At 40.4% G+C, this 26,140-nt stretch overlaps 2 protein-coding genes and 1 long non-coding RNA gene across 4 annotated transcripts in view; all 3 read right to left on the reverse strand.

The window, feature by feature from the left end:
- b3galnt2 (beta-1,3-N-acetylgalactosaminyltransferase 2) overlaps positions 1 to 8,180 on the reverse strand; it is a 16,731-nt gene extending 8,551 nt beyond the window's left edge. Inside the window, exons 1-5 of one of the 2 annotated variants that reach the window (XM_020604035.1) lie at positions 7,915 to 8,178; positions 7,116 to 7,242; positions 6,689 to 6,789; positions 4,771 to 4,970; positions 4,405 to 4,500 (exon numbers count right to left, since the gene is read on the reverse strand). In XM_020604035.1, the coding sequence (XP_020459691.1) occupies positions 4,405 to 4,500; positions 4,771 to 4,970; positions 6,689 to 6,789; positions 7,116 to 7,242; positions 7,915 to 8,023 (633 nt within the window). In that variant the 5' untranslated portion in view covers positions 8,024 to 8,178. Of the gene's footprint in view, positions 1 to 4,404; positions 4,501 to 4,770; positions 4,971 to 6,688; positions 6,790 to 7,115; positions 7,243 to 7,914 lie in introns of both variants that reach the window. The other variant, XM_020604043.1, reaches the window with a different exon arrangement.
- Positions 142 to 1,251, reverse strand: LOC109962374 (uncharacterized). The gene is made up of 3 exons (XR_002275242.1): positions 1,196 to 1,251; positions 456 to 596; positions 142 to 359 (listed from the first exon to the last, which is right to left on the reverse strand). It is a non-coding gene; the product is annotated as an uncharacterized LOC109962374 (long non-coding RNA).
- Positions 8,181 to 12,123: 3,943 nt separating the features above from the next.
- gng4 (G protein subunit gamma 4) lies at positions 12,124 to 24,338 on the reverse strand. The gene is made up of 3 exons (XM_020603346.1): positions 23,799 to 24,338; positions 22,387 to 22,492; positions 12,124 to 14,810 (listed from the first exon to the last, which is right to left on the reverse strand). Exons 1-3 carry the CDS (start codon positions 23,858 to 23,860, stop codon positions 14,682 to 14,684), a joined length of 297 nt encoding a protein of 98 aa, XP_020459002.1. The 5' UTR covers positions 23,861 to 24,338; the 3' UTR covers positions 12,124 to 14,681.
- Positions 24,339 to 26,140: the final 1,802 nt, after the last annotated feature.

Here is a 26,140-nt window from a genome sequence, read left to right on the forward strand (position 1 = left end):
TTAGTGGTGTGGATCAGTGAGTTGATGTCTCGTTCACTCCTGGCATACAGCTTGATGTCATCCATGTAGAGAAGGTGGCTGATGGTTGCTCCAGTGTGTAGTCAGTATCCGTAACCACTCTTGTCTCACATCACAGCCAGGGGAAGCTCTTATTTCCATTTTCATGTACTCTTTTTAATACCCAACAGTTCCCCCTTTATTTGTATTCTGAATGTGGTTCTACTACCTGTGCATTTCCCAGTGGCATACTCCACCCTTGTATTTGCCGTTTTCCCAGAGTTCCCCAAATGTGGGATCGGATTTCTCTGTAGAGTTCTCTCCTCCTGGCACGTGGTGTGAAAGTGGCAGGAGAAGCAGACCTAGAGAAAATGCTCCTGGTTTGTATCAGCTTAAACAGAAAATGTGTAATTATTTGTTGCAAATAATGATGTAAATGGCCAGAAAAATTTGCTTACTCATTTGGAGTCTGGCTGACAGCTGGCAGTTGTGAAGACCCCAGAGGAGTGTCAGTAAGTGCTGGAGGAGCTGGCACGTGGAATGCAAAAGCAGGAGTTGGGATTAAGGGCTCTTTGGACAAACCAAAAAAGCGGTTGAACCTTTAATACAAAAACAATTTATATTATTTTACATACATAGTAAATCATCCGAGTACAGAATATTACTAAACTTGCACTTACTTACCACACTTGTTTATTTCAGTCTTTGTTTTGTCTGCATACAGCAAAGATGAACCTCTCTCATGCCGCCAAAATTCAAATGTTCTCTTTGTATTTTTATACGGCATAATGCTTTATACATTTTTGTGTTCTTTTAGGGTACTCATTCTATAATTATAGTATTCCAGTACATTAGTGCAGGTTTACTGCCCACTTTATTCTCCATCACAGAGCAGGCCCAGCACCAGGCCATCTCTGTTCTAGGGAGCAAAGCCGCCAATTTTTGTGTGTTATGAGGAACAAAATGACAGAAGATGACAGAAAGTCACTTTCGGCTTTTCCCGTTTAGGGGTCGCCACAGTGAATCGTCACACTGACGACTTGCATGTTGACATTAGGCACGTGTTTTACGCCGGATGCCTTCCTGACACAACCCTGACTCGAACATGGGCCGCAGCAGCTAGAGCGCTGCGTCTTAACCACTAGCCTACCAGGGACGAACAAAATGACAGAAGATGAGCCATAAAACAAACACTTACTTTCTCCAAACACTTGACCGTTTCTCCTCTGATAACTTCACTTCCTTTGTTGCTCTATTGAAAAAAGAAAAAAATAGCTGGTTCATTTGTCTCACCAGGCGCTAATGGAGTGAAGTTAGCTTCTTTAACCAGTAGGCATGGATCACATCAGGGCCTGGTGCTGTCCAGCTCTTCATACTTGAGATCCGCTCTTGAATGTCTGCCATTGTGATAATTACTGGGTCTTGTGCAGGGAGGTTGCTGTGGTCTGCTCTTAGGTCCACCAGCCACTGGGCATTGTTGTTATGTGATACCTCCTTCTCCCATATGCTCTTCCAGAACTGTTCAGTCTCCAGCCTTGGTGGGTCTGCTCTCATGTTATTACCCTGCCACTGAGAGTACACCTTGGATGGCGTGTATATTATACATTACCCTATGTGTTAGATAAGTGGGTTTTGCAGTTCAGTTTGCTGCATTTTGAGTTTCCTTATCTTTTGTTGACCTCTTTATGTGATATTGATGTTTGTATTTTTCCTTATTTTTGGGTGAATAAAAAGCCCATCTTTTTTTAACACTTTAAAAGCTGTGTTCTTACCGTTTGGTCTGGTCCCTGACTACCCTACTACAAAAGTATTATATACAACAAAAAAAAACATATTTCCTAATCCAACAACTAAAATACGAACAGTTTCAATATAGTAACAAAATAGCAACAAAATAGGTAAATATTTGGCAAATCAACTAGAACAAAAAAAGAAAAGGCAATCATTACATCCATACTTGACTCTACAGGTGAAACTGTTCATAATCCACAGGATATTAACAATGTATTTCATGCCTTCTATAGCAAACTATACTCCTCTGATCATAAACCAAATCCACCTGAAATATACGTATATTTTCCTAAACATTATAAAATTACCCGCACTATCCAGAGAACAAATCGATACCTTAGATGTCACCATCACTCTGGATGAATTCCATAAAGCACCGAAATCCATGCCAAATAATAAATCACCTGGTCCTGACGGATTCCCTGCTGAATTTTATAAAGACATCTGGCAGATATTATCACAGCTATTTCTCAGAGTTACCACAGAAATTAAAACCACCTCCACAGTACCGACATATATGAATAAGGCTGCCGTGACACTCCCGCTGAAACCCAACAAAAACCCAACCCAAATTTTTAACCTTAATGATCTCAAATGCTGGTCCAACCTCAAACTCTCACTCATTGGCCCAATTGCTACAGTCAAAATGAAAACTTTACCACAAATTAACTACCTGTTTTCGATGCTTCCCACAACACCAACAGATAAATGGTTCAAATCACTCGATTCTCTAACTTCACAATTTTACTGGAACATCAAGAAACCCTAAATTTCCCCTATCAACATTCCAAAAGAACAAATCACAAGGTGGCCTAGAAGCACCAAATTTTCAGCATTATTTCTTAGCAAATGAACTACAATATTTAGTTAAATGGATTCAGAAGGACAGTTATAATAGGTCATGGACAGAACTAGAACAAAATCAATGCAAAAATACTTCAGTTGCAGACCTTGTCTTCTGACCATACTCAATTAAGCAAATGAACTACTGCAAAAATATCACAATCTCTGCAACTCTGGCAGCCTGGTGGAAAGCAAACAAAACCACTAACATCATTAACACCATGTAGATACACTCCAATTTGGCACAACCCTGACTTTCAACTGCATATCAACCCATCCAGTTTCCAACATGGCAACACAAAGGAATTACTACCATCATCATCTATTTGGAAGCAAGCAGCTCATATCATTCAATACATTAGTCCAGAAGTACGGAGTTGGAAGAGGAGAATTTCTCCAGTACCAACAGTTAAAATCTATAATTAAATCAAAGGTTAATATAATCAACAACCCCCTGCAACAAGCTGAGGAGATAATGAAATTTACAAACTCAAAGAAGATGATATCTAAACTCTATAAACTAATGTCAAATACTGATAGAACAAGAATACCAATGACTGAATGGGAAAAGGATTTGTTGCTCCCCCCCAGCCTCGACTTCTAGACCGAGATCTGTAATATCTTCTCCATGACTACCAATATAAACTTACAGCTTATACAATATGAGACTATTCACAGGACTCACATCACACAAGGTAAAATGTTTAAAATGGGTTTCACTGATACAGATACCTGCTCACAATGCACTCTGGACTGCGCCGATGATTACCTTCATGCTACTTGGACCTGTCAACCTGTTTACTCCCTCTGGGTAGCGGTGGCAGAGAAACTCTCCACTATCTTGAGCTGTAGAATCCCCCCATCCCCGTCACTCTGCCTGCTCGGTAATGTCACAGAAGTTGACCACCTACCAAGTAAATATAAAAACCCACTTCTTATCGCTCTAACTATCGTCAAGAAAACAATCTTTCTAAAGTGGAAATCTAAAAACTCATTACACATCAACCACTGGACCAACCTTCTCATAGAATACATCACACTGGAGAAAATATCATCCACCCATAAGAATAATATACCAACCTTCACCGACACTTGGAATCCATTTCTAACCTCTTTTAACTTAAACCAGATACCTGGGGCCGAGGCCACGCACGTTCCCACAAACGCATAAGAATATAACAAGCTGTTTTTATTTCATTATTGTTACTGTTGATATTAGTTTTCATTGTCCATGCTACTGTTTTGAGCACATCGCACCTATCAATCAAACCAGATTAACTGAGAATATAACCACCCCCCCACTTTTATTCCTTTCTTTTTCGCCATTTCCTCTTTCTAATCATTTACTAATTTGTTAATTTCACTTATTGTATTTTATGAATATGTGTGTGTGTGTGTGTGTGTGTGTGTGTGACTAAATTGAATAATCCCTTTGTCTCTTTTGTTAATGTCCGTCGTCTCATCTTCTACACGTTATGTCCTTTGTCCTGTAAATATGTTATTATTCACGTTGCAATAAAAACTATGTACAGTAAAGTGGTACTAACTATAAACAGGTTGTTTTTTTTTATAGCCGACTTAAATAGAACTGCTCCGTATAAAAAAAGCATACTAAAAATATAATTTAACAGAGAGCTACAAACATTAAAAATAATTAAAACATGTCTGAGAGTTTCTTGTCTTTGGAGGGGTGGATGTCGGGAGACTTCAACTCATTGGCCCCAGTATTTCTAAATTCCTGGCTATGTCCCCAAGTGAATGTGAAAAACTGACCTTAGGCAAGATGAACTGCTCCACTGGTTTGTACCACACCCCGTTTACCATGGTCCCTGTGCTGATGGCACTGAAACGAGCGGTAACCACAGCCTCCTGCAAAAATCACAAGTTTTTCTCCATCAAGAATTTAATAAAGAAGCTATAGTTGTTTTTTATTTTTTTTACTTTTATCTATACTGAATACTACACTACAGACTGCTCTCAATGGCAGCAATCCACAGGGGTTTCAGGTTTTGTCTTTAACTGAAGCTGTAAACAGCAGGAGCACTGAGTCCTCGAGCTGCTTCCAGGCTGCGTCTCTACCAGGCCCCACAAAAAGCGCCATACAGGACGTGTTATGTTAAGAGGTCGAGGCTCTGTTACCTCCTGGTCCAGTTGGAGAAGCTTCACCGTTACGTTACTCTGGAGCTCAGGCTGAATCCCGCTTGGGAAGACCCCCAACCTGGTGATCACCACAGGGTGGAGGACCTTGAAATCAAGGGCAACGGCCAATACGTCGGAGGCAATGAGCACTGAGGGGTCAGACACGGTCACAATCTCTATTTCTGCATCCTGCCTTGTCACTGGGAAAGGGGGGACAGCAGTTAATGCACAAACACACATAAAATGTATTATGACCCCAACATGCTGACAGTCTCTTTTCAGTGACAGAGACCAGGTGATTCAAGGAGAGGGAGAACAGTGGGAGAAGAAGGCAGACTGGTACAGCTACACCATCAGCACTTTGTTTGAGGAGCTGGTTCTTGGGACTGCTGTCTTCAAAGTGTGCTCCTGCTCATGAGTGTGGTTTCTTAATTACAAAAGAGCAGTTTATTACCCGGGAGATCAATGAAAAGATCAAGGCTGTTAAAGAGAAGCAGGCGTTTTACTTTACATGCACTCTACACAAGTTCTGCTGCTCACTCCAAAATTAAGTCAATTAGAGGCGAGGGTAAAGACAGAGCAGCAGTTTATCAGACCAAACATCTCTCACCCTGACCACAAAGAACTGAGCTGGAAGATTCAACCAGTGTGCAAGGATGCATTCAATATTCCTGTGCTGACTGAAAATAAAAAGCTTAATTTGTGCACATTTGTCAAAACAAACCGACAGCAGTGTCTCTCTTGGTTGTGGCCAGCTCAGTGTTGCTAGTTTACTGAGGGTAAAAATGAATAAAGCTTGGCATAAACCAATAAATTATTAGAAGGGAATTGCTGTTGTGCAGTATTTCTTTTAAACAATTTAAATTCTATTATAATAAACTGTTTATAGTTCAAGAAATAATTAAAGTATGTACAAATAAACCCAAAACCAGAGCTGCACTCACTAATGAAACTGCCAAAACTACTGATTTTCAGTTCATTTGCTAAAAATAAAAGACAAATGATTAATTGCTCATCTCTAATCATATTAAGTCAACACACCAATTACACAGTGTGAAAAAACAAGCCTTTCAAGTCTCAAAAACTTTAAATACCATCACAATTCTGACTCTGTCACCACTACAAATCATTAACCCCTTGTGTTGGGAGCAGCACTGCTAAAACAAAGTCTTCATCTTATTGTAGTCCCACAGAAAAATCCCTGTGATGAATGAAGCACAAACAAATTACAGCAACAGATATGCAAACTGTCCACTTAACATGCCCTTGGACCTGAATCCCAAGTCAGGTACCCTACTGTGTTCCAGTCATAACAAACATCTCGTCTGCCTGCGATTCTGAAGCAAATCACGTCAACACTTAAAATCATTACCATGGTGGAGAGCAGAGAATGGGCTGGAAAAATGAAACACTGCCATGACCCTAAAGGCTGTCGTCTAAAAAGGCTGTTCTGATGAGCAGTAATTATGTTCTCATGAAGGCAGCAGACACTGAAGCAGTGAAACATTTGAATTGGACTGACTCTGTGAAGGTGACAGACATAACAATTACTGAGAGCGAGCGTGATCTGTTGCACATACTCTGCGTCAGTGCTTCATATAGCTTCACTTATAAGTGCTAGTGTGCAGGTTCGGTTACGGCGGCAGCAGCAGCTCCGTTGACTGTGAGACATTACTGCTTTGGCCTTGGGAATAGTAAGTTTAAAAAAATAAATAAATAAAATAAAACTGTGTCCCTGAGCTGTTGCTGAAAAGGTATAAAGGTGTTTTACTTCTTATTCTTTCACCTCATCTCCCATTATCCCACCACAGCTCCACTATTAACAACTGCACATGCAAGCAACAGATGGCACAAAGAACATTTCTCTGTATTGCAGCTGCAGGTCATCAGTGTGTGAGGCAGTTTTTTGTTTTTGTACCTGGCTCAGTGAAGTTCAGGAGAGAGCAGGAATACGGATCCTCTCTGTCCTCCTCTGGGATGGGACACCCATGTTGGCCAACGATAAACTTCACCCCAACTCTGAAATCAAGTACAAATACAGCTGCTTTCATCTTTGTTTTAGCTGAATATTAGGTGACAAGATTTGTAAAGCTGGTCCATCTATCCACCCTCCGTTACCATGGTTACTAAGGGTTGCTTAAAGGCCATCATGCCTTATCTGCGATTGCTGAATAAGAAGGAAATGGACAAAAAGGAAGAATGAACAAGAGAATATTGGCCGATGATCAGGTGGAGATAAAAGTGTTGATAGGGCAGTCAGTTACTTGCTGCAAGCTGTGGGCTTTATTTCCACTAAATGAATCTAACCAGGGGAAAAAAACAAGAGGTGAAGTTGGGCCACGGACCTTTCTTGGAAGAGGGGGTGATCTCGAAGGTAGCCCAGCCAGGTCTCCCTTATCGCTTGTCGCAGTTCATAATGGTGTCTTGCTGACAACACTCCCACCAAAACTTCATAGAAAGGTAATGCTTCATCTGTATCAAAAACAGAGACTGGGCTGAAACATTTACATTTTGACAGAGAATTTCAAACAGGATGCAATAGCAGCGTTCTGCCTCGTGATGAGGTGTTAAATGTAAAGATGGGAGTAGAATATGACCCATAGTTGTTGACTATGATAAGGCAACAGCCAGAAATAAAAAATAATAAAAATAAAAATCACACTTGGAGACATTTTTATTTAAGCCTCCCATTCCTGATCCTGACAGAGGTTTCCTCTGATATTCAGTGTGAGCTGACAGCGATAGTCCAGCTCATGAAAATGAATGTCTTCATGCATCAAAGGCTGGTTAAACTACACTCCTCTGATAAAGAAGTGGGTATCGCCCTGATAAGTGCTAATCCATCTGCAGCCAGCACTGAGCTCAGTAGTCGCACTGTGACAAGACAGAGATGCTCAGCTTGTTCCAGTCTATCCCAGCAACGCCTTGCAACTCAACTGGTACATTCACATTATTTCCCACTAAAACACACACTCTGCAGCGAAAACACAAAGTCAAGCATTAACTACTTGTTCTCATACAAACTATTAGGCCTACCACAACAGAGACACCGGAGCGGTAACAGCAAAGTTAGCAAGCGACTCGGAAATAAAAAAGTTACGAAGCTCTGAGGACGTAACGCACGGAGTTGTGGCTAAAAAGTACCCGAGTGTGTGTTGTTGTCCAGCGGGGTAGAGCAGGGTCGTTGTGCCAACCACAAGTGCACCAGCACGGCGACAGCACAGGGTAACAGAATGAGCGCTAGTCTCCGCATGGACGGAGTCCTTCATTCAGCAGGCGCAGCCTTCAGGTTTGGCGACGCGGTCGGAGCCTCTTCCTGAGCCGCACGACGCTGCACAGTGTGAGCCGTTCCGCGTGTGAGCTTCATTTCAGTTCCGCAGCTCTCCGCCGGGCTCTCACCACTGCCTCATGTCTACCTCCGCTGCTCGGAGAGCTGGACCAATGACAGACGAGGAGCTCTGCCGCTGTGCACTCTGGGAGATGAAGTCTAATGCGCTTTAGCCAATCAAATTACATATATTTATGATTTCATAGTGAGGCGCATAATAATTCTAACAATAATAACAAAAACAACACTATAATAATAATAATATCCATCTATCTATCTATCTATCTGTTTTATTTTTGCTTCTTGCTATTTTAATTGTGCATGGCCTATTAAAAAAGATTAATGTGTGCACCACAGTGGGTTTAGACCATAGATTTAAATATTTAGCATGTCCTCAGATTCCATTAAAAAGAAAGCACCCCCATTAGGTTTCAATTTTCACTCAAACCCCATTAAATTAGTCGAATGGTATAGCAAGCATGTTATTGAAAGTAAATTGAAACAATGAAACACTGATAAAAGTGACAAGCAGTATTGCTGAGGACCTTCCCGTGTTTATCACAAAAAGAAGTGTCAGTTTGTTTTGCTTCAAACCACCCTGCAAATTTCCAACAAAGTAAGAGAAACCTTCTCAGCAGAGTAGAAAATTAACATATGAATCATTTTATCCCCCTAAAACCCAGGTGACATGTTATAGCATTAAGATTAGACCATAACCTTATTAAATCTGTTACCCTGTGCTGCACATAAATCATTTAAATGGAATCTATTGTGCATGAAGAGGGGTGCTTGAACAGGATTTTTTCTGACTCTGAGAGCACCAGTCTTTCTCCAGGAGAGGAAGAGGGGCAGCGCCACTGAGAATGCCTCCTGTCATGCTTGTGAACATTTCATTTGTTTTGATTTTAATGGTGTTCCATTGTAGCCTAAATGTTATTTTAGAGACCTTATCGCCCCTCTGCAACTCTCTGTACTACAGTGTTATGAGGAGAAATCATAGAAATTGCTCCAGAACAGCCTGCTGTGACCGCAGATAAATAATCTTATCAAAAAGTATTACTGTTCTTGTGTATTTTGAATGTTCACTGCTCAATTTGGAAAACTGCTCCAGCACAGACGCTCCATATTAGATAACCTACTACTCCAGACATAATTACTTTCTGTGTATCATATTATTCCTTTTGGAGTCATATTCATAGATATATTCATTATAGTGATTTAGTTCTTGCTCTACAAAATATTCATTTTAATAAGAATTCACAGGAAAGCCTATTCATAGCATTTTTGGGGTTTCTTGAAACAAACATCCCTCTCTGCTGTACATATTCAACCCTCATCTGTTGTTATTTATGTCCTCAACTCTTGCTTAACTTTTTATTTATGAGTTGAAACCAATTTATGCTATATGCAGTTCTTTTCAGTTTCTCCTTTGCTTGCAGCTTTCAAAATGCTCAGCACCCATTGCATTTCTCACCAGATCTAAACAAATTTCTCTTTATGCATTCAGGTGTCAGTTCACAATCACATGCATAACAAATAATATTGAGACCTACTTTTTGAATTTATAATGTGAGCCTTTACTATATAGAACTATATTTCTCTCTATACAACTTTTTCTTGTAAGAGGATTATTTTTTTTAATCCCAATTGTTGCTGTAGATTACTTTTGTGATTTTGGAGAATATACTGTAAATGCAACTTGGTTATAAATCCTAATTTCTTTTCTATAACCTTAATTAGCCTAAATGACCAACAATTAAATTTAAATTAAATAAATAAACATCTATTCAGAGTTAAACACTCCAAAACTCAGTTAATCTGCTTAATCAGGATTGTAAGGTCATGAACTAATCTGATGATATTGACAGTGACTGAACAACCCACCAATGTTGATCATATTCTCATTCCAAGTTGCTTAATCCCACTTGGCGTGAGAAAGTTTGTTTTCCAGCTGAACCCTGTTCACCTCAAACCAATGAGAAGAACAGTGAAAAAAGAGAAATACAGACATGTGATAAAAACAAAATGGTTTCAAATTTAGGAGACAATATTGAGTTCATGTTGGACCCCATCATTCCAGGTGAGACGCTGATTGAGATAACACAACTGAGTGCCTTTACGTTGAAATACATGTAGATAAGGCTTAAACAATTCTCCTCTGTAACTCATCCTCATGCCTTTTTTGGGATTTGGTTCAGCAAAATCAGCGAGGAATACCTCACCTAATCAAAAGTGTTCATATTATTTTATATAATCTGCAGTTATTGCTGATTTTTATAAGTTGAATGCGAGCTATGATAGCAAATCACCAGGTTGACTTTCTTGCATATTCATGACCTGTCTGGCCAGAAAATGCAATGTTGACTCTATTTAAAAGTAAATACCTACTATCAACCAAACTTTGCTTCTGTCTACTCCCAGGTGAGGCTGTACACACATGCATGGATAAACACATTAAATAGCAGCAACAGTCAATCTATAAGTTGACCTCAGCACCTGATATCCTGAATTATTTTTAGGGATGCTTTTCATGCGATCTGCAGTCAGCAGGTGCACTGATTTTATTCTATTTACAATGTAGAGGGCAACCTGGCTGCACCCGAACTGAATCATAATCTTAAAAAAACAGCCAGGTCACATGAACTGTGCATCCAGATGGTCTGTGGTTCAGCTCAGCCACAGGAGGTCTCCATTACACACCAGAACATCATGTTCTTCTGGGAGACCCAGCACTGTTTGAAGCGGCCTTTCATGTTATCAGTGTGATCAGATTGTATCTTGAAACATCAGTGAGAGACAAGAAGCAGAAATATTGAAGACACAGCACGTCTGGGTTGCCGTTTTCATTTAATTCATTTGATCCACTGAAGGATTTACAAAGCCTGCTATTTAAATGCTTGTTTTTGTCAAAATGATAATACTATTCATGAATACAGCTGCACATTGTCGACATATCAAGACTCCAATGAAATAATTATGTGCAGAGTAGCACCCAGAAAGTCAGTGGAGAGTCAATTTTTCATATGATAATATTTCTCTCTGTTATACAGCACTGTGCCAAAGTCTTAGGTCACCATTAGATGGAGTTTTAGTAATGTTATGATGACTATACAGGCACAAGAAAAAGTAATGGCACTGTTTGCTATTTCCCAGTTTTATGTATAAATTGGCCATGAAACATGATCTGATCTTCACTAAGGTCACAATTATCAACAAACGCAATATTTCTAAACTGATAAAGCACAAATAATCATGATCTTTTATGTTTTTGTTGAACACGCCAATTAAGCATACAAAGTGATGGAGGAAAAAATAATGGTGGTTAAACCACCTCTGGCAGAATTACAAACAAGCATTTCCTTTAGCTGTGCATAAGTCCTGCACAATGTTCAGGGGGAATTCTGGACCATTTCTTCACAGAGCTGCTTCAGCTCAGCCATATTCCTAGGACGTCTGGTGTGAACAGCTCTCTAAGCTCATTCCACAGCATCTCTATTGGTTTGAGGTCTGGGCTCTGACTGGGCCACTGCAAAAGGTAATTTTTTTTGTCTCCAAAGACATTCTATAGTAGATTTACTTCGATGTTTAAGGTCATTGTCCTGCTGCATCACTCAGCTTGTTCTGAGCTTCAGCTTGCCGACAGCCACCTTGATATTATCCTGTAGGATTCCTTGATAAACCTGGGAATTCATTTTCCCATCCACAATGGCAGCGATCCTGATCCAGAGGCAGCAAAGCAGGCCCACATCATGATGCTCCCTCCACTGTACTTCACTGTTGGGATGTTTTCATGTTGGTACTGTATGTGGTTCTCTTTTTATGCCATATGTAGTGCTGTGTGTTCTTCCCAGACAATTCTACCTTTGTTTTATCTGTCCACAGGACATTTTCCCAATAGTGTTGTGGAGTATGCAATAAAGACATGAAAGTTCATGACTGTTTGTGTTTTATCAGTTTAGAAATATTGTGTTTGTTGATATTTGTGACTTTGGTGAAGATCAGATCATATTTCTTGACCAATTTATGCAGAAAACCAGGAAATCTCAAACAGTGCCATTACCTTTTCTTGTATAGATTTATTTCTCAGTCTCTTTATCAGAATATCATGTGGTATTCAAACTGTTCCAAAGAAATATGCAGAATCTGGAGACGTTGAGAACAAAAACAGGAGCAGAAGACAAACAAAACTGTTCAAATCTGATGAGAAGTTTCTCAGAGGTTCTTCTTTGAGAGACCAGAAGAAATCCAACAAGGACCTGGCTCAGCATCTGGCATCTTCATCTGGATGCCAAGTTGATCCTTCCACAGTCCGAAGAAGCTTGACCAGGAACAACCTTTGTGGAAGGGCAGCAGCCAAGAAACCAGTTTTTCAGAAGGGGACAGAGGGAAAGGACTGAGATATGCAAAAGCTCACAAAGTCTGGAATGAAGATCATGGAGTGATGAATAAAAGTTTGAAATTTTTGGATCCAATCATCAACAGTATGTGAGGAGAAGAGTTGGAAGAATCAGTGCTTGTATCCTTCTGTGAAACAGGTTGGAGGGTCTGTCATGGTTTCAAGACTTCAACACAGTTTCCCTAAAAGAATTCAAACTGTGCTAAATACAAGGGGAGGTCACACTAAAGACTGAGCTTAGACTGTAGAAGCCATGTTTGCTTTTCGCCTTTCTTAAAAAATACTGTGTATATACATTTTTTATTTTCTGGTTACATCTTAATAAAGAGACTGAGGAATAAATATAAATGATCATTACAACTGTGCCAAAGCAGCAAAACTAATGGTGGCCTAAGACTTTTTCACAGATAGAAATAAATCCATGCAATATTCATGTCTAGCTGATATACTAGTTTGAGATTTGGCACCATCCTTAAGATGAGGTCAGTGAGAGCACCCTGAAGTTAGCCTCAGGTTTCCAGACAGGTAATAGTAACAGTAATTATCCTGAAAACAATTTGAGTCCAGTAGTTTGTGTTTGACAGTCTGGTGTCAGACTTTGATTTCTACTGCAATGACTACTCAAGTACTAAGAGGAAATTTCTATTAATTTTACAGAAACAATGCAAAAAGCCTGAACCACTGAAGGGATCATATTATGTAAATTGACCCTTATCATTATTTTTAAAAAATACTCAGACAGTATCAATAGCTGCATGATTTATAAATGTTTTTCTCTATCATACAAGCTTAATAGCACTACACATCATGTAGCTGTCAGTGCTGTGCAACAAATATATAATACTACTGATAATAACAATATTAATAACGATCATAACATTTCATCATAAAAATTTGCAAATGCTATTCAACTACCATGTAAAGGAAATGTTTCAACAGTGTGCTTTTTCTTCCAAAACCAAACCAAACCAAACGGAAAAAGGCTGTGGGACCACCGTGTGAAGATCACACTGCTCTCACAGAAATTGGCACTGTAACATACTGTACACTCTAAAGGACTGACAGTCCCTCGGAAACAGAGGAGGCTGTCAAAAAAGAAGCAGAGAAACATGCAGGCCTCTGGTTTGGCATAAATGTCAAAGGCCTCGCCATTCACTCTAGGACAGGCAAAACGAATCAGGCTCAGGAAACATGCCCAGAAAACAAATGAGACACTTATGGAAGTAAGAGGAAAAGATACCCTGCAACTTGTAAAAAAATATTCCAGTTGGGGGCTGCAGGACAAAGCGATATTGTCTCTCATTTGAAGTGGATGAAGAATAGAAAAAAGCAAATCAAACAGAGTGGTAAAGGTAGAATGCATTAGAGCGGGCCTGGAAGGAGGAGGCAGATTCATAAATAATTTTTGACTTAAGGGTTGTTTGCACAGTGATAACCCTGAAGAATTCATCTCACTGCTGAAACAATAGCTCTGCGCCTTTCAATAAACAGAGTCTCTTTGTTTATTTGCAGCAGAACTGATGTGCAGCTGCCACCTTCTTATTATGAGTGCAGTTTGGACAACTGAAATAATTCACTGTGTGAGATAAGGCTTCTGTTTCTGAGCTCTAATTGGAACCTGACAGTGCTGCAGTGCTAACACGAGCAGGTTAATTGTTGGAAATTCTGGGGGCAAAATGAAATGGAAACCACTGAGAGGTGTCAAATTTCAGTGTTACTTTCAGTAAGTGTTGCTACAAATAGTCAAACCTGTGGAGTGAAAGCCATAAAAAATTAACTCAAATTAGATTCAAAAATGAATGTTTTTTATTCAGCTAAAGGGAAGGGGGATAAATATTTTAAAAAGTCATAGACACTGGGCAAATTTCTGTTTCCTGAGGCATGTTAAGATCTAGCACAATAACAGAAAAAACACATCTCTCATCTCATTAAGCACTGAGCAAGGCTGTTCTCTAATAACAAAGCAATAACAAACCTATTTAACAAGACATAATATGCTCACTGGGTTGCCAGTTTGGTAGCTGACTCTCCCAAAACCTTCAGCCACAAGGACAGAGCTGACCAAAAACAGAATGTCCATCTGGCAAAACTCAACTCAACGCCTGTGGCCAGTAGCTTCAGGTGTGGTGAAGACAGAGAAGCCAGGCAACGCCATGCCTGTGCCTGTGCAGCTCTACCGGCACGTCATCAGAGGATGGTGCAGAAGAACTTCTTCTCCCGAAAAGGATTCTCAGAGGCTGGGACGGGCACAATGAGGGGGTCCTCGCGTATGTGGGCATCGCAGTACGCCATGAGGTCTGCAGCCGCTTTGGATACCTGAAATGTTGAAACAAAGAGAAAAGAACATGTACAGGTGAGCACATGCTCATCTGACAACACACGAAAAACATAAGATGCATGTGTGAACACAGAATCACAGAGATAGCTCCTGATCCTTGTCCTCATATGAAACACTGAAACCTGTCCAATACACCCTTCTTTGTCTTCCCATCAACAGGATGGTGACTGAGGGTCCTTCTGGCTTTCAGTCATATGACTTAAAAGTTCAAATCTGACAGAGGACCTTTTGTATGTCCCTCTTGCTTACAGTAGGCTAAACCATACAGGAATTATGAACGTGTCTTTGTCACAGAGAGAGAGATTTTTTTCTCAAGAACTGGATTTTTTTTTTAAATAATATTAATTTTAGTTGAAAGATAAGCTGTTTTGTGGTTTTCAGGATGAAGAGCCTATCCATCCACATGAGGCTGCACAACCATGTTGTAAACTAAATGCTAACAAGCTAACAATGCTAACAACAGGGGTGGAAAGCAACTAGGTACTCAAGTACTGTACTTAAGAACAATTTTGAGGTATCTGTACTTTATGTATTTTCATTTTCTGTTACTTCATACTTCAACTTTACTACATACAGAAAAACATTCTACTTTGTACTCACTACATTTATTTGATAACTTTAGTTACTAGTTACTTTTCAGAAAGAGGTTAATAAAACAAAATACAGTATAATCACAAGATTTACTAATCCTTGGTGTAAAATTCACAAGGTACCCAACAGTACTTCAAATTATAAGCATATATATGGTAAGGTAGTTAACATTAGCCACACCTTTACCAGCTACAACATTACTTGTGATACAGACAATAATACATCAGTAAATATAATGAAATAACATGACGTTCATCAATGTAAACTGTATCATTTTTCATAATGAGTACTTTTACTTTTGGTACTTAACGTATATATTCTGCTAATACTTTTGTACTTTTACTTAAGTAACATTTTGAATGTTAGTATTTTTTTAATGTAGTATTTTTACACGGTGGTATTGCTACCTTTACTTAAGTAAACAATTTGAGTACTTCTTCCACCACTGGCTAACAATGCTAACATGTTGGTGTTTGTGTAAATTTCTTACCATGTCAACAATGCTAACATTTGCTAATTAGCCCTAAACACAGAGAACAGATGAGTTTTATGGGAACATCATTAGATCTGAATCTATCTGATTATTAACCAAACTACTAGATGGATTAAAAATTTGGCCCCATGATGCCACTAGAGGAAATGTCAGGGGATCATCTGAGCTGACATCTCAGAGAAAATGTTTTAGAACTAAATTTGTACCAGATGAGTCCCGTCGCAAATCTAGGCTAATGTTGTACGGCTCTTTTCTGATTAAAATCATCTGTCTTCTGATTTGTCAGTGCCTGTTACCTCAGCCTCAGGCAAAAGGAAGAGACAGCTCATCAGGATGACTGACAGGTGTTAAAGCAGGAGCTTGACCAGCTGAGGGGAAAGGAGAGAAAGACTAACAACACACATTCTGCCTCAAGGCAAAAAGTTCCATACTGTGGGCTATTTTTTAAAGTCAAGCAGTGACTATACATTTTAAAGTACAGCCATACTATATGTAGGTTCCACTTGGGAGCTGAGTGGGAGGTTACGGGAGGGGAAGCCACAAATGGAGAACAGAGGAGCAGCTGCATCAGAGCAATGGCGCAGGCTCAGGGATCCACACGGGGGACAAGCCATCTGAGCTCCCGCCTGCCATTTCACCTCACCACTGCTGCTCTCACAGGAGAATACTACATGTGAAAAACCATCTTGCTGCCTATTAGCTTTAGTCTTCAACAGTATTTAGCAATAATTAGCATGTGCTGAGATTTGTATTTTAAAAGAACAATAAGTTTGGTGTTATTCTATATTTTTGGGTGTCATTAAATCCCATTAAAAGAACAAACCCACTCACTCAGTACTTTGTGGCTTCCTTGTGCACTCAGATTCCTTCCTATTGAATATGTAAGTTTATTAAAATGGCTCACTTTACTTTCACTTAAACAAAGTTACATAACTACTGAACTATAATAACTATAATACCAGGATATCATTCCATCTATGAAGCAAAACCCCTTCAGGGTTAGGCTACTGTATCTTTGGTGGCTTCCCACTGAGGGTTTATTACACAACTATCTTTTTTCTTTCTTGTCTCTAATCTTGGCTTTATTCTTGTGAAATTCTGGATACTTTCACCTCTTCAGGGCAATTCTTTAGATGAAACAGTCTTAGAAGTAAAGCTGACTTTGTGATAGAACTGCTCACAGTTCACTTTCACACTGAAGCCTCACACTGTGATGTGAGGTCATTGCTTCATTTTAAGGGGTCACCCAGAGCAAAGTGTTTTGAAACCACTGAGCTACCCCCGCTGTACCAGTAACTCAGAAACAAAATGAAGAGTCCACAGCCATGCTAGCAGCTACATGAGGCTGTCACATAGACTGTTTGCTAACAGGCTGATGTTTAGCAGCCATAGTGTCCACCATCTTTAGAGTATTAGCATGCCAACATTTGCTAATGTGCACTAAAACACAGTACAATCCTACACATTGTCACACTCTTCCTCTGCTGTTACAGTGACCCCATTCAAATTCAATATCTTGTTTAAACTATAAATACATAAGCTCAATATCTTGTTTAAACTATAAATACATAAGCGCCATCTCTGACACTCTTAATACTGATTTTTCACCATGTAACCTCTTTAAGAAACAGCCAAAACTGAATTCAAAACCAAAGGCCAGTGTTTAGTAGGAGGAGTGGAACCAGCAGAGAAACACATTAAATTCCCAAAGAAAAAAAAAAGCATAATGACAAAGCAGCTTTGTCACACATGGTTACCTCTCTGTGTGAGTCTCTCTGCTCTGACTACTGTAGCTATCATCCTCCAGCTAATGCGTCTTCATTATTTATGTCAGCTACATGCCACCTGGGCTGTCGGCCTGTGCATGTTACAATTCCTCTGCTGCTGATAAGTCACTGATTAGGCCATTCAGTACACCTCACAATGAGAAATTTGGCAAGACCTGCATTAAAAAAACACTTTTGGTTGTCAACAATGAAACAATTTGAAACAATGCTGGAAAAAAACTGTTTTTCCATTTCCAGAAATACAGGAGAGAGGAAATCAACATAGCAGTGAAATGTCAAATCATGGACAACGATCAACCTGCATGAATATACTGGAGCATAATATGACTATCCCAGAGTTAAACCCTAACTCTGATTTGATTAAAGTTGTGCTCACAGCACTAGAGGAGCAATAGATTAAAAAGCACTCACAGGACAGTGCAGCTTTAATGGCTGATTATTTTAGCTACCTACTTTCTGTTTCAACTCAGTTGAGTCACTAACCTGAGTATCTAAGCCTGCACAAACTAGAACAATTAGCAAACACTTCTTTTGCTATGCAAGTAAACAACTTAATTATTCCATAAAATCAAAGTAAGTGCAATAACTATATTGTCACGTAACTGCAGCTGGGGTTTCTGCAGAGAACAGGAGCCCCACAGGACAAGAAGTGGTACTGCATGGTGTGTGTGTCATTAGGCCCAGACTGACTGTAATTACACTGCAGCCCCATGATGGAAGGAGAGTCCTTCTAATTAGCACAGATCACATTCCTTTGGCTGACTGAACAATTATTGAGAACATGGTGATCCCTCAATCAGCAGCACAGAGACCACTCCTCTCCCACTCTCCCTCATCAGATCTCATAATTAAATTTAAGGGACCGCCAGCCGTGGCCAACAGCCTGCTGTCTTCTCTTTGACTCTACTATTCTCTGCATTCATTTACAGCCACGTTCTACTTCACCAGCTCTCTTTTGTCACAAAGAATTACTTTTTTAAAAGAGAATAGACCCGATTGCCTGATGAAACCAAATACGCGTGACTTTCAAGCAAAGAAACAAACCTGTTTGTCCTCCTGAAGAAAAAAGAAACACAAAACATACAGCCTGGCTCCTGAAGAGTTAAAAATTTCGCTCTAAAAGGTTTTCACATAAGAGCAAAGATGCACCACTCTGCAGTCAAATGAGACTGCAGAAATTAAATATTCTGAAAGCTTACATTTTTCGTCAGACCCACTATGGAGTTGAGTGAAAGCCCTTCAGATAAAAATCAACTGTGACATTTAAGATTCATTTCCATTCAAGTGTCTTTTTCCATAGCATGCTACAGTGCCAAGTCACATCTGTTCAAACACTTCTCTGCTCATTTAAGAAAACAACTTCATATTCTGCACTTTTTACCATTTCTCTTTCACCTTCAACACTCCATGAGCGGGTTAGTTTAGCTTGCACATTGTGTTGGGCATCATACATGCTCACATTTTATGTTCTAGCAATAAGCAGTTTATAACTTATAGCACAGCTCGACCACAGTGATGTTAAGCTTGATGCCACACTGAGACATTCTTCGATATGTTTTCTTTCATCGGTCATGATCATTGTAGCAGCGTGTTCTTTCTTTCCATTGCAAACAAACTACAAATGGAAAACATCATTTGTGATTCACAAAACAGTTCTTGTTGTGATCCTAATGGCACCATTATGGGAATCCACTCAAAACCTGGCTGCAGCCCTATGTAACAACTGACAACAAAGAAGTGAGGCTGAACGCCAGTTGTTAAACACAGTCAAATAGTGGTTTCTACAGTTTGGCAGAGCAAGGAAGCCAAGAGGAGCCATTTTATGGTGTGTTACATGTACGAGTGTTCATTAACATGAAACCAGACATAAAGACAACAAAAAAACAATGTATAGGTCCTTTTTAATTAGTCAAATCAAACCAAGTCAATTTCATTTCTAATGTCAAAACTCACAAATTTGTCATAGTGACTATACAGAATTTCTTTTGGATGTATTGTAACTGCCAACAGTGGTGGGTTAGTAACTGCCCGTCTCTCTGACTTGGAACTTTTAGGCTGATTTTCTCATTTGGATGCTCATAATGATGGTCTGAACAACATCATGGGAGTGCACCCTTTTAATCTAGTCTTTAGTCAAACAAATCAAGCTGGAGGTATGTCCTGGTGTTTGTACAAACTGACACACTGAAAATGGTGACTGATGTGATGACTAACATGATTTAAAACCAATCCTTTTAAAATGTGGAGGTACACTGTTTCTTAATTGTTGCTATGAAAATCAACTTGTAGACAGCTTGGTGTGTCTTTAACATCTCCATTTACTTTAAACAAAACTATAATGTGAATATTTCCCTGAAGTGCTTCAACTGCATGACTGTTGTAGATGAATCAGAGAAATGTGACCAAGAGCTTTGTTAAAATCTTGACCAGTTTCCACAGCATCATTATTCTGACACCATAATGTACATTCTGCTGGAGACACTTCCAGTCAAAAGTCTTCACATTCTCACTCATCAGCCTGAACCGAGAACCATCTCTGTCTTTGGTGAAAACAACATCTACACTTTGAACAACATTAACTTGAACAACTGCTGTATCAGAATGAACTACAACTCTGAAACTATGATACAGTTTCCAGTTGAACTTCATTTGAAGTGTGACTGCTACCGTTGTTGCTGCTCCTAAATCTGCTCTGAGCTGAAATGAACAGATGAAGCAACCAGGTACCAGTTGACCAGGAGACATTTTTGGCAACTGTGCCTCTCTAGAGCAGCTTATTTATTCATATTTTGTCTAAAGGGCCAGTAAAGTCTATTAATTTTCCACGAATCATACTGATTTTCATAGGTCAGTGTGTCACAGGTTTAATAATTTAACCCAAACAAACTCAGCCACTTTAAATAAATTGTATAGAAAATTTGTTTTGTGTAGAATCTGTTGAATGTGAGTTGATCTTCCCTGTTGAGACGCTCCAAGGAGAGCTGTTCTTAGAGTAGTTTGATCTATATCCATTCTTAGGATGTGACTGTATCTTAACTAAAAACTGCAGTTGTGTTTGTATTTTCAGGCTTTTGGACCAAGTCAGTCCAGACCTGCCTTCTGTGGCCCTAAGCAGCACTGACGGGCTGCAGTGCAGCCACAGTACACTGACCAGCCCCATGACAACTCAGTTGTGTAGGGCCTCAGAAAAGCTCTGTAATCAGCCATCAATGAGATCAAGTCCCTCATGGAGGAAAACACTGCTCTAAAGTAGCAGGTTGGCCTCCTGGGACAGAAGCAGGAAGAGCTTGGCCAGATCCAACAGGAGCTCAGACAGAAAGATGAGCTGCTCAAAAGGGAAACCACAAAACGGTGGGCTCACACCAAAGTTCACGTGGACTTCTGGGCCCTGCTGGCTCAAAAAGACCTGGAGCTAGAGAGCAGTGGAAGGCTGGGTGTGATAGTCTGGAGACGAATCTGCAATAGGAACTGGAGCACAGAGAGGAAAGCTAGAGGAGAAACTCCTCTGTGAGGAATGGCTCAAAAAGGAGGTGAACCAGACTGCTGAACAGATCAGCCTCCTCACCTCCAAGAACAACGAGCTTCAGCTACAACACCTCAGCTGATTATTTTATCTCACTGGATTCTAGCTGCTTGTTTTAGGTGAACAGAATTAATTTTTGAATGTGGAACAAAAGATTTTTCTCTTTTCAGGAGCTCGTCCTTCAAACAAAGGAATGACTGGAGAACAGGAGCTTCAGCTACAACACCTCAGCTGATTATTTTATCTCACTGGATTCTAGCTGCTTGTTTTAGGTGAACAGAATTAATTTTTGAATGTGGAACAAAAGATTTTTCTCCATTCAGGGGCTCGTCTTTCAAACAAAGGAATGACTGGAGAACAGTGTTAAAAAAGGAGCAGGAGAAAAACAGGGAAGAGCAAGGAGAAGAAAAATCAAAGTATGATAAGGAAGGAGAAAGAAAAGATGAAGGACAGAGCGAATGAGAAGGTGAAGAAGGAGATGACTACATGTAGCAGTGAGAAGAAAGAACAAGAAGACAAAGAAGAAGAGAAGGGAGAAAAGGAGGAACAGGAGGGCAGCAGAACATCCTTCCTCCTAAAACCCCCACCTTATACCCCATCCCCCCTTCCTACTCCTCACTGCCCCTTCTCTAATCCCACTCATTCTTTCTTGTTCATGTATTACAAATAAACATGTATATTGTTGAACTCAGTTATGTCGAAGTAAACTGCATTTGCCTCCGTCTTCCTTTCTGAATATACACATAATTTCAATACAAAAGTATGAAATGATACAGTCTGTAATATCCTTATAGACCAACCTGGAAAACCATTTTCCAGTGCACTTGTCTTTAGTGAAATTAAGATGACAGCATTGGAAATCTCTGTTATGCTCATCAGAGACTAATCCTTTTTGTTTCATATTATAACATTGTCTCATTACAGTCTCACTGGGCTGCTTTTGTAAATTTCCAGCCTTTCAGTCCTGTTCAAGGTGCAAAGAACAAGTGTGAAAGAATAAGAGAGACCAGTTTGTTAGAACAGCTGGAAACATGTGGCCCTAAGTCCCACAAGCATGTCTCACTTGAAATTGTTCAGTCCTTCTGACAGGTAAATCCCCAAGAATAAAGAACCGTGCTAATATCTGCTCATAGACACAGGTCAAAGTCAGAGTTCTGTACCTTTATCCTGTCCATGCAGGCCTCCATCTTCAGCTGCTCAACAGCTTTCCTGGCTTGGGAGATGCTGGCTGTGCTGTTGTTGGCAATACCGTCCTTCATGGTGCTCCTGTGACTCCAAACACAGGCACAGAGCAGAGGGGGACACGCAAAGCCAGTGAACATCACATTAGATCATTAGATCCAGAAAGCAGCCCCCCACCCCGGTGATGTGTCTGCCCTCCTCGAAGCAGCCATCCTCTGTCACAGCCTTTTTTTTAAAATTTTTTTTTAATTTAAAGGACCCATTTTGTCTGGGGGGGGTTCTGTTTTACAGCAGCAAAGCTCTATTTTATCTGAAGAAAGAGCTTTGAAGGGAGCAGCTGGACAGTGGTTTGTCATTTATCACTCAGTGCTTCATGCATGGTTAGTTTTTTTTATAGTAATTATTTACAGTAACAGGCTGGGGGAGATGCTACAAAGGCAAAGAGCACTGGACCACATACAAACACCCACACCTCTGTGGAGCGGCACAGCTCACCACAGAGCTTGGGTGCTTTGCTCAAGGGCATTTTGACATTCCTGGGTTTCTGCTGCCTCCTTCCCTTTAATTATCACTTCTGAGACCCTTCAAAAAATCAAACCTACAACTTTCCTTCCTCTGGATCCGCACCACCAGAATGGAGCAGACCTGTCCACTCTTCATCTGCAGTGCGTTTAATCTGCTCCAATGCAATCAGCCTTTCTGTAGACCTACAGTATCTATGTAGGCTAATGACTACATTTGCTCTCATTTCAGGCCCCTTGACCCCTTCCTGAAACATTTGGCAGCCACAGCACAGAGATGACGCCTGACCACAGATGTGTTTTATAGTCATGTGAATACAAAAATTAAGCATTTTTCTCACTCACTGTGGATCTTTTTGCACCTATTAGTTTATTTCCATCGCATCACATCAAAATTAGCTGGATTTAAACGGATATTATTCAGCAGATGTTTTGTAAAGGAGGATGCAGGCGGTGAATTGGCTCTCCAGTCCCACCCTTCGTGCCTCTAAAGCTAATTTATGGCTTTTAATCACACCCTCGTAGGAAGCTATCAGGCCTTTCCATTTAGGTTTCCCCTAGACCCGTTCATCCTGTAGCTCATACAACTGTCCCGGGCGCTTTAACGGGGTCGACGTCGTTGAATCCAAATGTAACGATGCTGATTGTTGATGCAGATCTGTCAAACATGGGCGAGTCTTATTTCTAAGGGGATTAAATTATGGGCACACACCATGCGAGCTGCGGCCCTGGTTAGAGCAGAAACCACACATCATGAAACAAACAAATGATTTTGCATGAATGACTAATATAAAAATCTCTGGACGCTTCGCTGCATCACTCAGCTGTCAGCAGATTAATGTACATGTAGGCTACAGCCGCCGACCTACCTGAAATGTGCCAATGCTTTTCCAATTTGGAGAATTCCGGGTTGACTCCACCCAACACACATACACACGCACGCTCGCACACACGCACACAAAAACAGGATCTGTCAAAAATCAAATGATAAGTGGAAATCCCAGCCTCGTTTCGGTCTGGACTGAACCCGAACAGATGAATCCTGGCGTTTTAATTTCGCCTCAGCAGCTCGCTCAGTGGGAGTCGTGCGTATTCCGTGTAGGAAGATGAAATCCAAGCAGCGAGGTCTCGGTGAGCACCACGGCTGGACTTGGAGAGATGTTACGCATGCAGCAGGGAGGGAAATCTCTGTATGATGATCAGATACAGGCTGTAGGGCAGGGAGCACTCGATCGGTGGACCAGGGGCTGCAGCAGCAACAAGCCAGGCTGCGCTTCCTCTGCACAAAATGGCCATAAACGCACAGTCACCGCCTGTTAGTCAAATCTGCTGGGGTTTTTTTTTTTGTTTGTTTTTTAATTTGCTCCATTTCCGCGGAAAGCACCAGAGATCTGCAGGCTTCCCCGTTTAATTTTTTACATCAGCGTTGACATCACCGGGTCCCCCCCATAGTAACTGGTGGGCCTCATCCGTAACAACAACGCTCTTTGGGAGAATCTGGGTCCAGATAAAAACCTCATTCCAAAACCTAATCAGTATTTGTTTTCGCCTATTTATGCCTCTGATCTAATGCAGTAGTTTGTGCAGCATCACCTATAGCAGGTTTCTTCTTGATTTAGACATGCAGCTTTCTCCACACAAAGTAACAAGGGACACAAAAACAATGTATTTGTTCAAAATCGTGTGTATATATATATATTCATCACTTGGTTTGTCCCTACACACACACACACACACATAATGTATATACAAACACAAACAAAACAACATAAATAAGACCTTTAACAACCTTAATCCATGGTGCCAAACTGCACAACCAGTCCAAGAAGGCCAGTGCATGTCAATATAAGCAACCTAAGACAATGACCTTAAATTATGCATAGCTTAAGTTATCAACTGAAAAGTAATACTCATGTCAAATATCTTATCAGGCTTTCCTCCCCTGCTACAACCACAAGTGTAGATGTTAGAGAAAAGAAAAGGTTGTGGTGTACAAAGACATACATGTTTATACATTTCAAAAAGAAAGTCTATGCACACATGCAAAAACAAACAAACAAAAAACACCAGGTGGGTTAAGAAAAGAAAAAAGTAAGAAAAGCACCAAGATAACAGCACAAAAGGAATGATGTCATGATATAGGAAATATTCTCTCTCGTAAACACAAAGTGTGAAATGTGAGACGTCGTTTCGTCACTGAAGTTTTGTTGCAGTCACCACAGGCAGAACTTGTTTCATAGCTGTGTAGAAAAAAAAAACAAACTCCTGTAGCTTCCTATACAAAATGTGACAATAAATGACCTATTGCGTGTCTATGTCTGATATTGCTTTCAGGTTTCAGTTTATTAGTGGAAGTGAATCAAAGCTCAATCATATTAAGACCACAGATCCTTGAATTAAACAGTAGCTGATAAAGTGCTTGGACTACATGACACATAACAGACAAACTAAAAGGGCAGTAGGTTGAGTGGGAATGTAAAGAACAGGTACATTAATTCATGGCTGGCTAAAGAAAAGAAACGTGGTCAACTGTTTCACAGACTGATCAGTGTAGTGTGTAAGAAATCAGCTGTAAACCTCATCATGAAAGCTCTTCACCACATCCTCCCACCTACTACAACTGTTTTCTAATGCACACGTACAAGGCACACCCTGTGGGATGAGGGGGCAATCAGGAGATTCTTCTTCACTTTAGGAGTTTAATGCTTTTTGTCAACTGTTTTCTCAGAGGTTTAGTATCATCCATCAAGTAGTGAAAAGGTTCTAGTGCAGCCAAGTGATGAGAGAAGTAAAGATGAGTCTGTGTGGGGATTCTAATGAGTAAAAGAAATGAACATCCACATTTCTCACTGGAGAAGGACATGTTCAACCAAGGCAGGCCTTAACAAAGGAGTATGATGACAGCAAATGTCACATCCACACACACAGTCAAGGTCAGCATCACCCTGGCATGCAAAAGTAGGACAGAACAACAGGCGACAAGGTATAATCCACCCCCCTGCTCAGCTCAGGTCCAAAGTGTTGCAGGGCTGTGACGCTAGTGTTCAGACATGAGTGTAGCAGACAGCCCGGCTCAGCAGCGTCTTGCTCCCTGTGACAGACTACTGCAGCATCAGCAGGACACGCTCGTCGAGCCCCTGCAATCTATCAGATGACGCGCTGCAGGAGGTGAAACACTTACACTTTTGATCTGGCTTTGGTCAGACGACAG

The sequence above is a fragment of the Monopterus albus genome, unplaced genomic scaffold, assembly GCF_001952655.1.
Source record: "Monopterus albus unplaced genomic scaffold, M_albus_1.0 scaffold3.1, whole genome shotgun sequence".
Lineage (NCBI taxonomy): Eukaryota > Metazoa > Chordata > Actinopteri > Synbranchiformes > Synbranchidae > Monopterus > Monopterus albus.

Coding starts and splice junctions, on each gene's coding strand:
- gng4 (XM_020603346.1), bottom strand. CDS start 23,860: ATGTGTGTTGGGTGGAGTCAACCCGGAATTCTCCAAATTGGAAAAGCA. Junction 22,493..23,798: donor AAAGCATTGGCACATTTCAG/GTAGGTCGGCGG, acceptor TTGGAGTCACAG/GAGCACCATGAAGGACGGTA. Junction 14,811..22,386: donor CCTGCATGGACAGGATAAAG/GTACAGAACTCT, acceptor TCAACATTTCAG/GTATCCAAAGCGGCTGCAGA.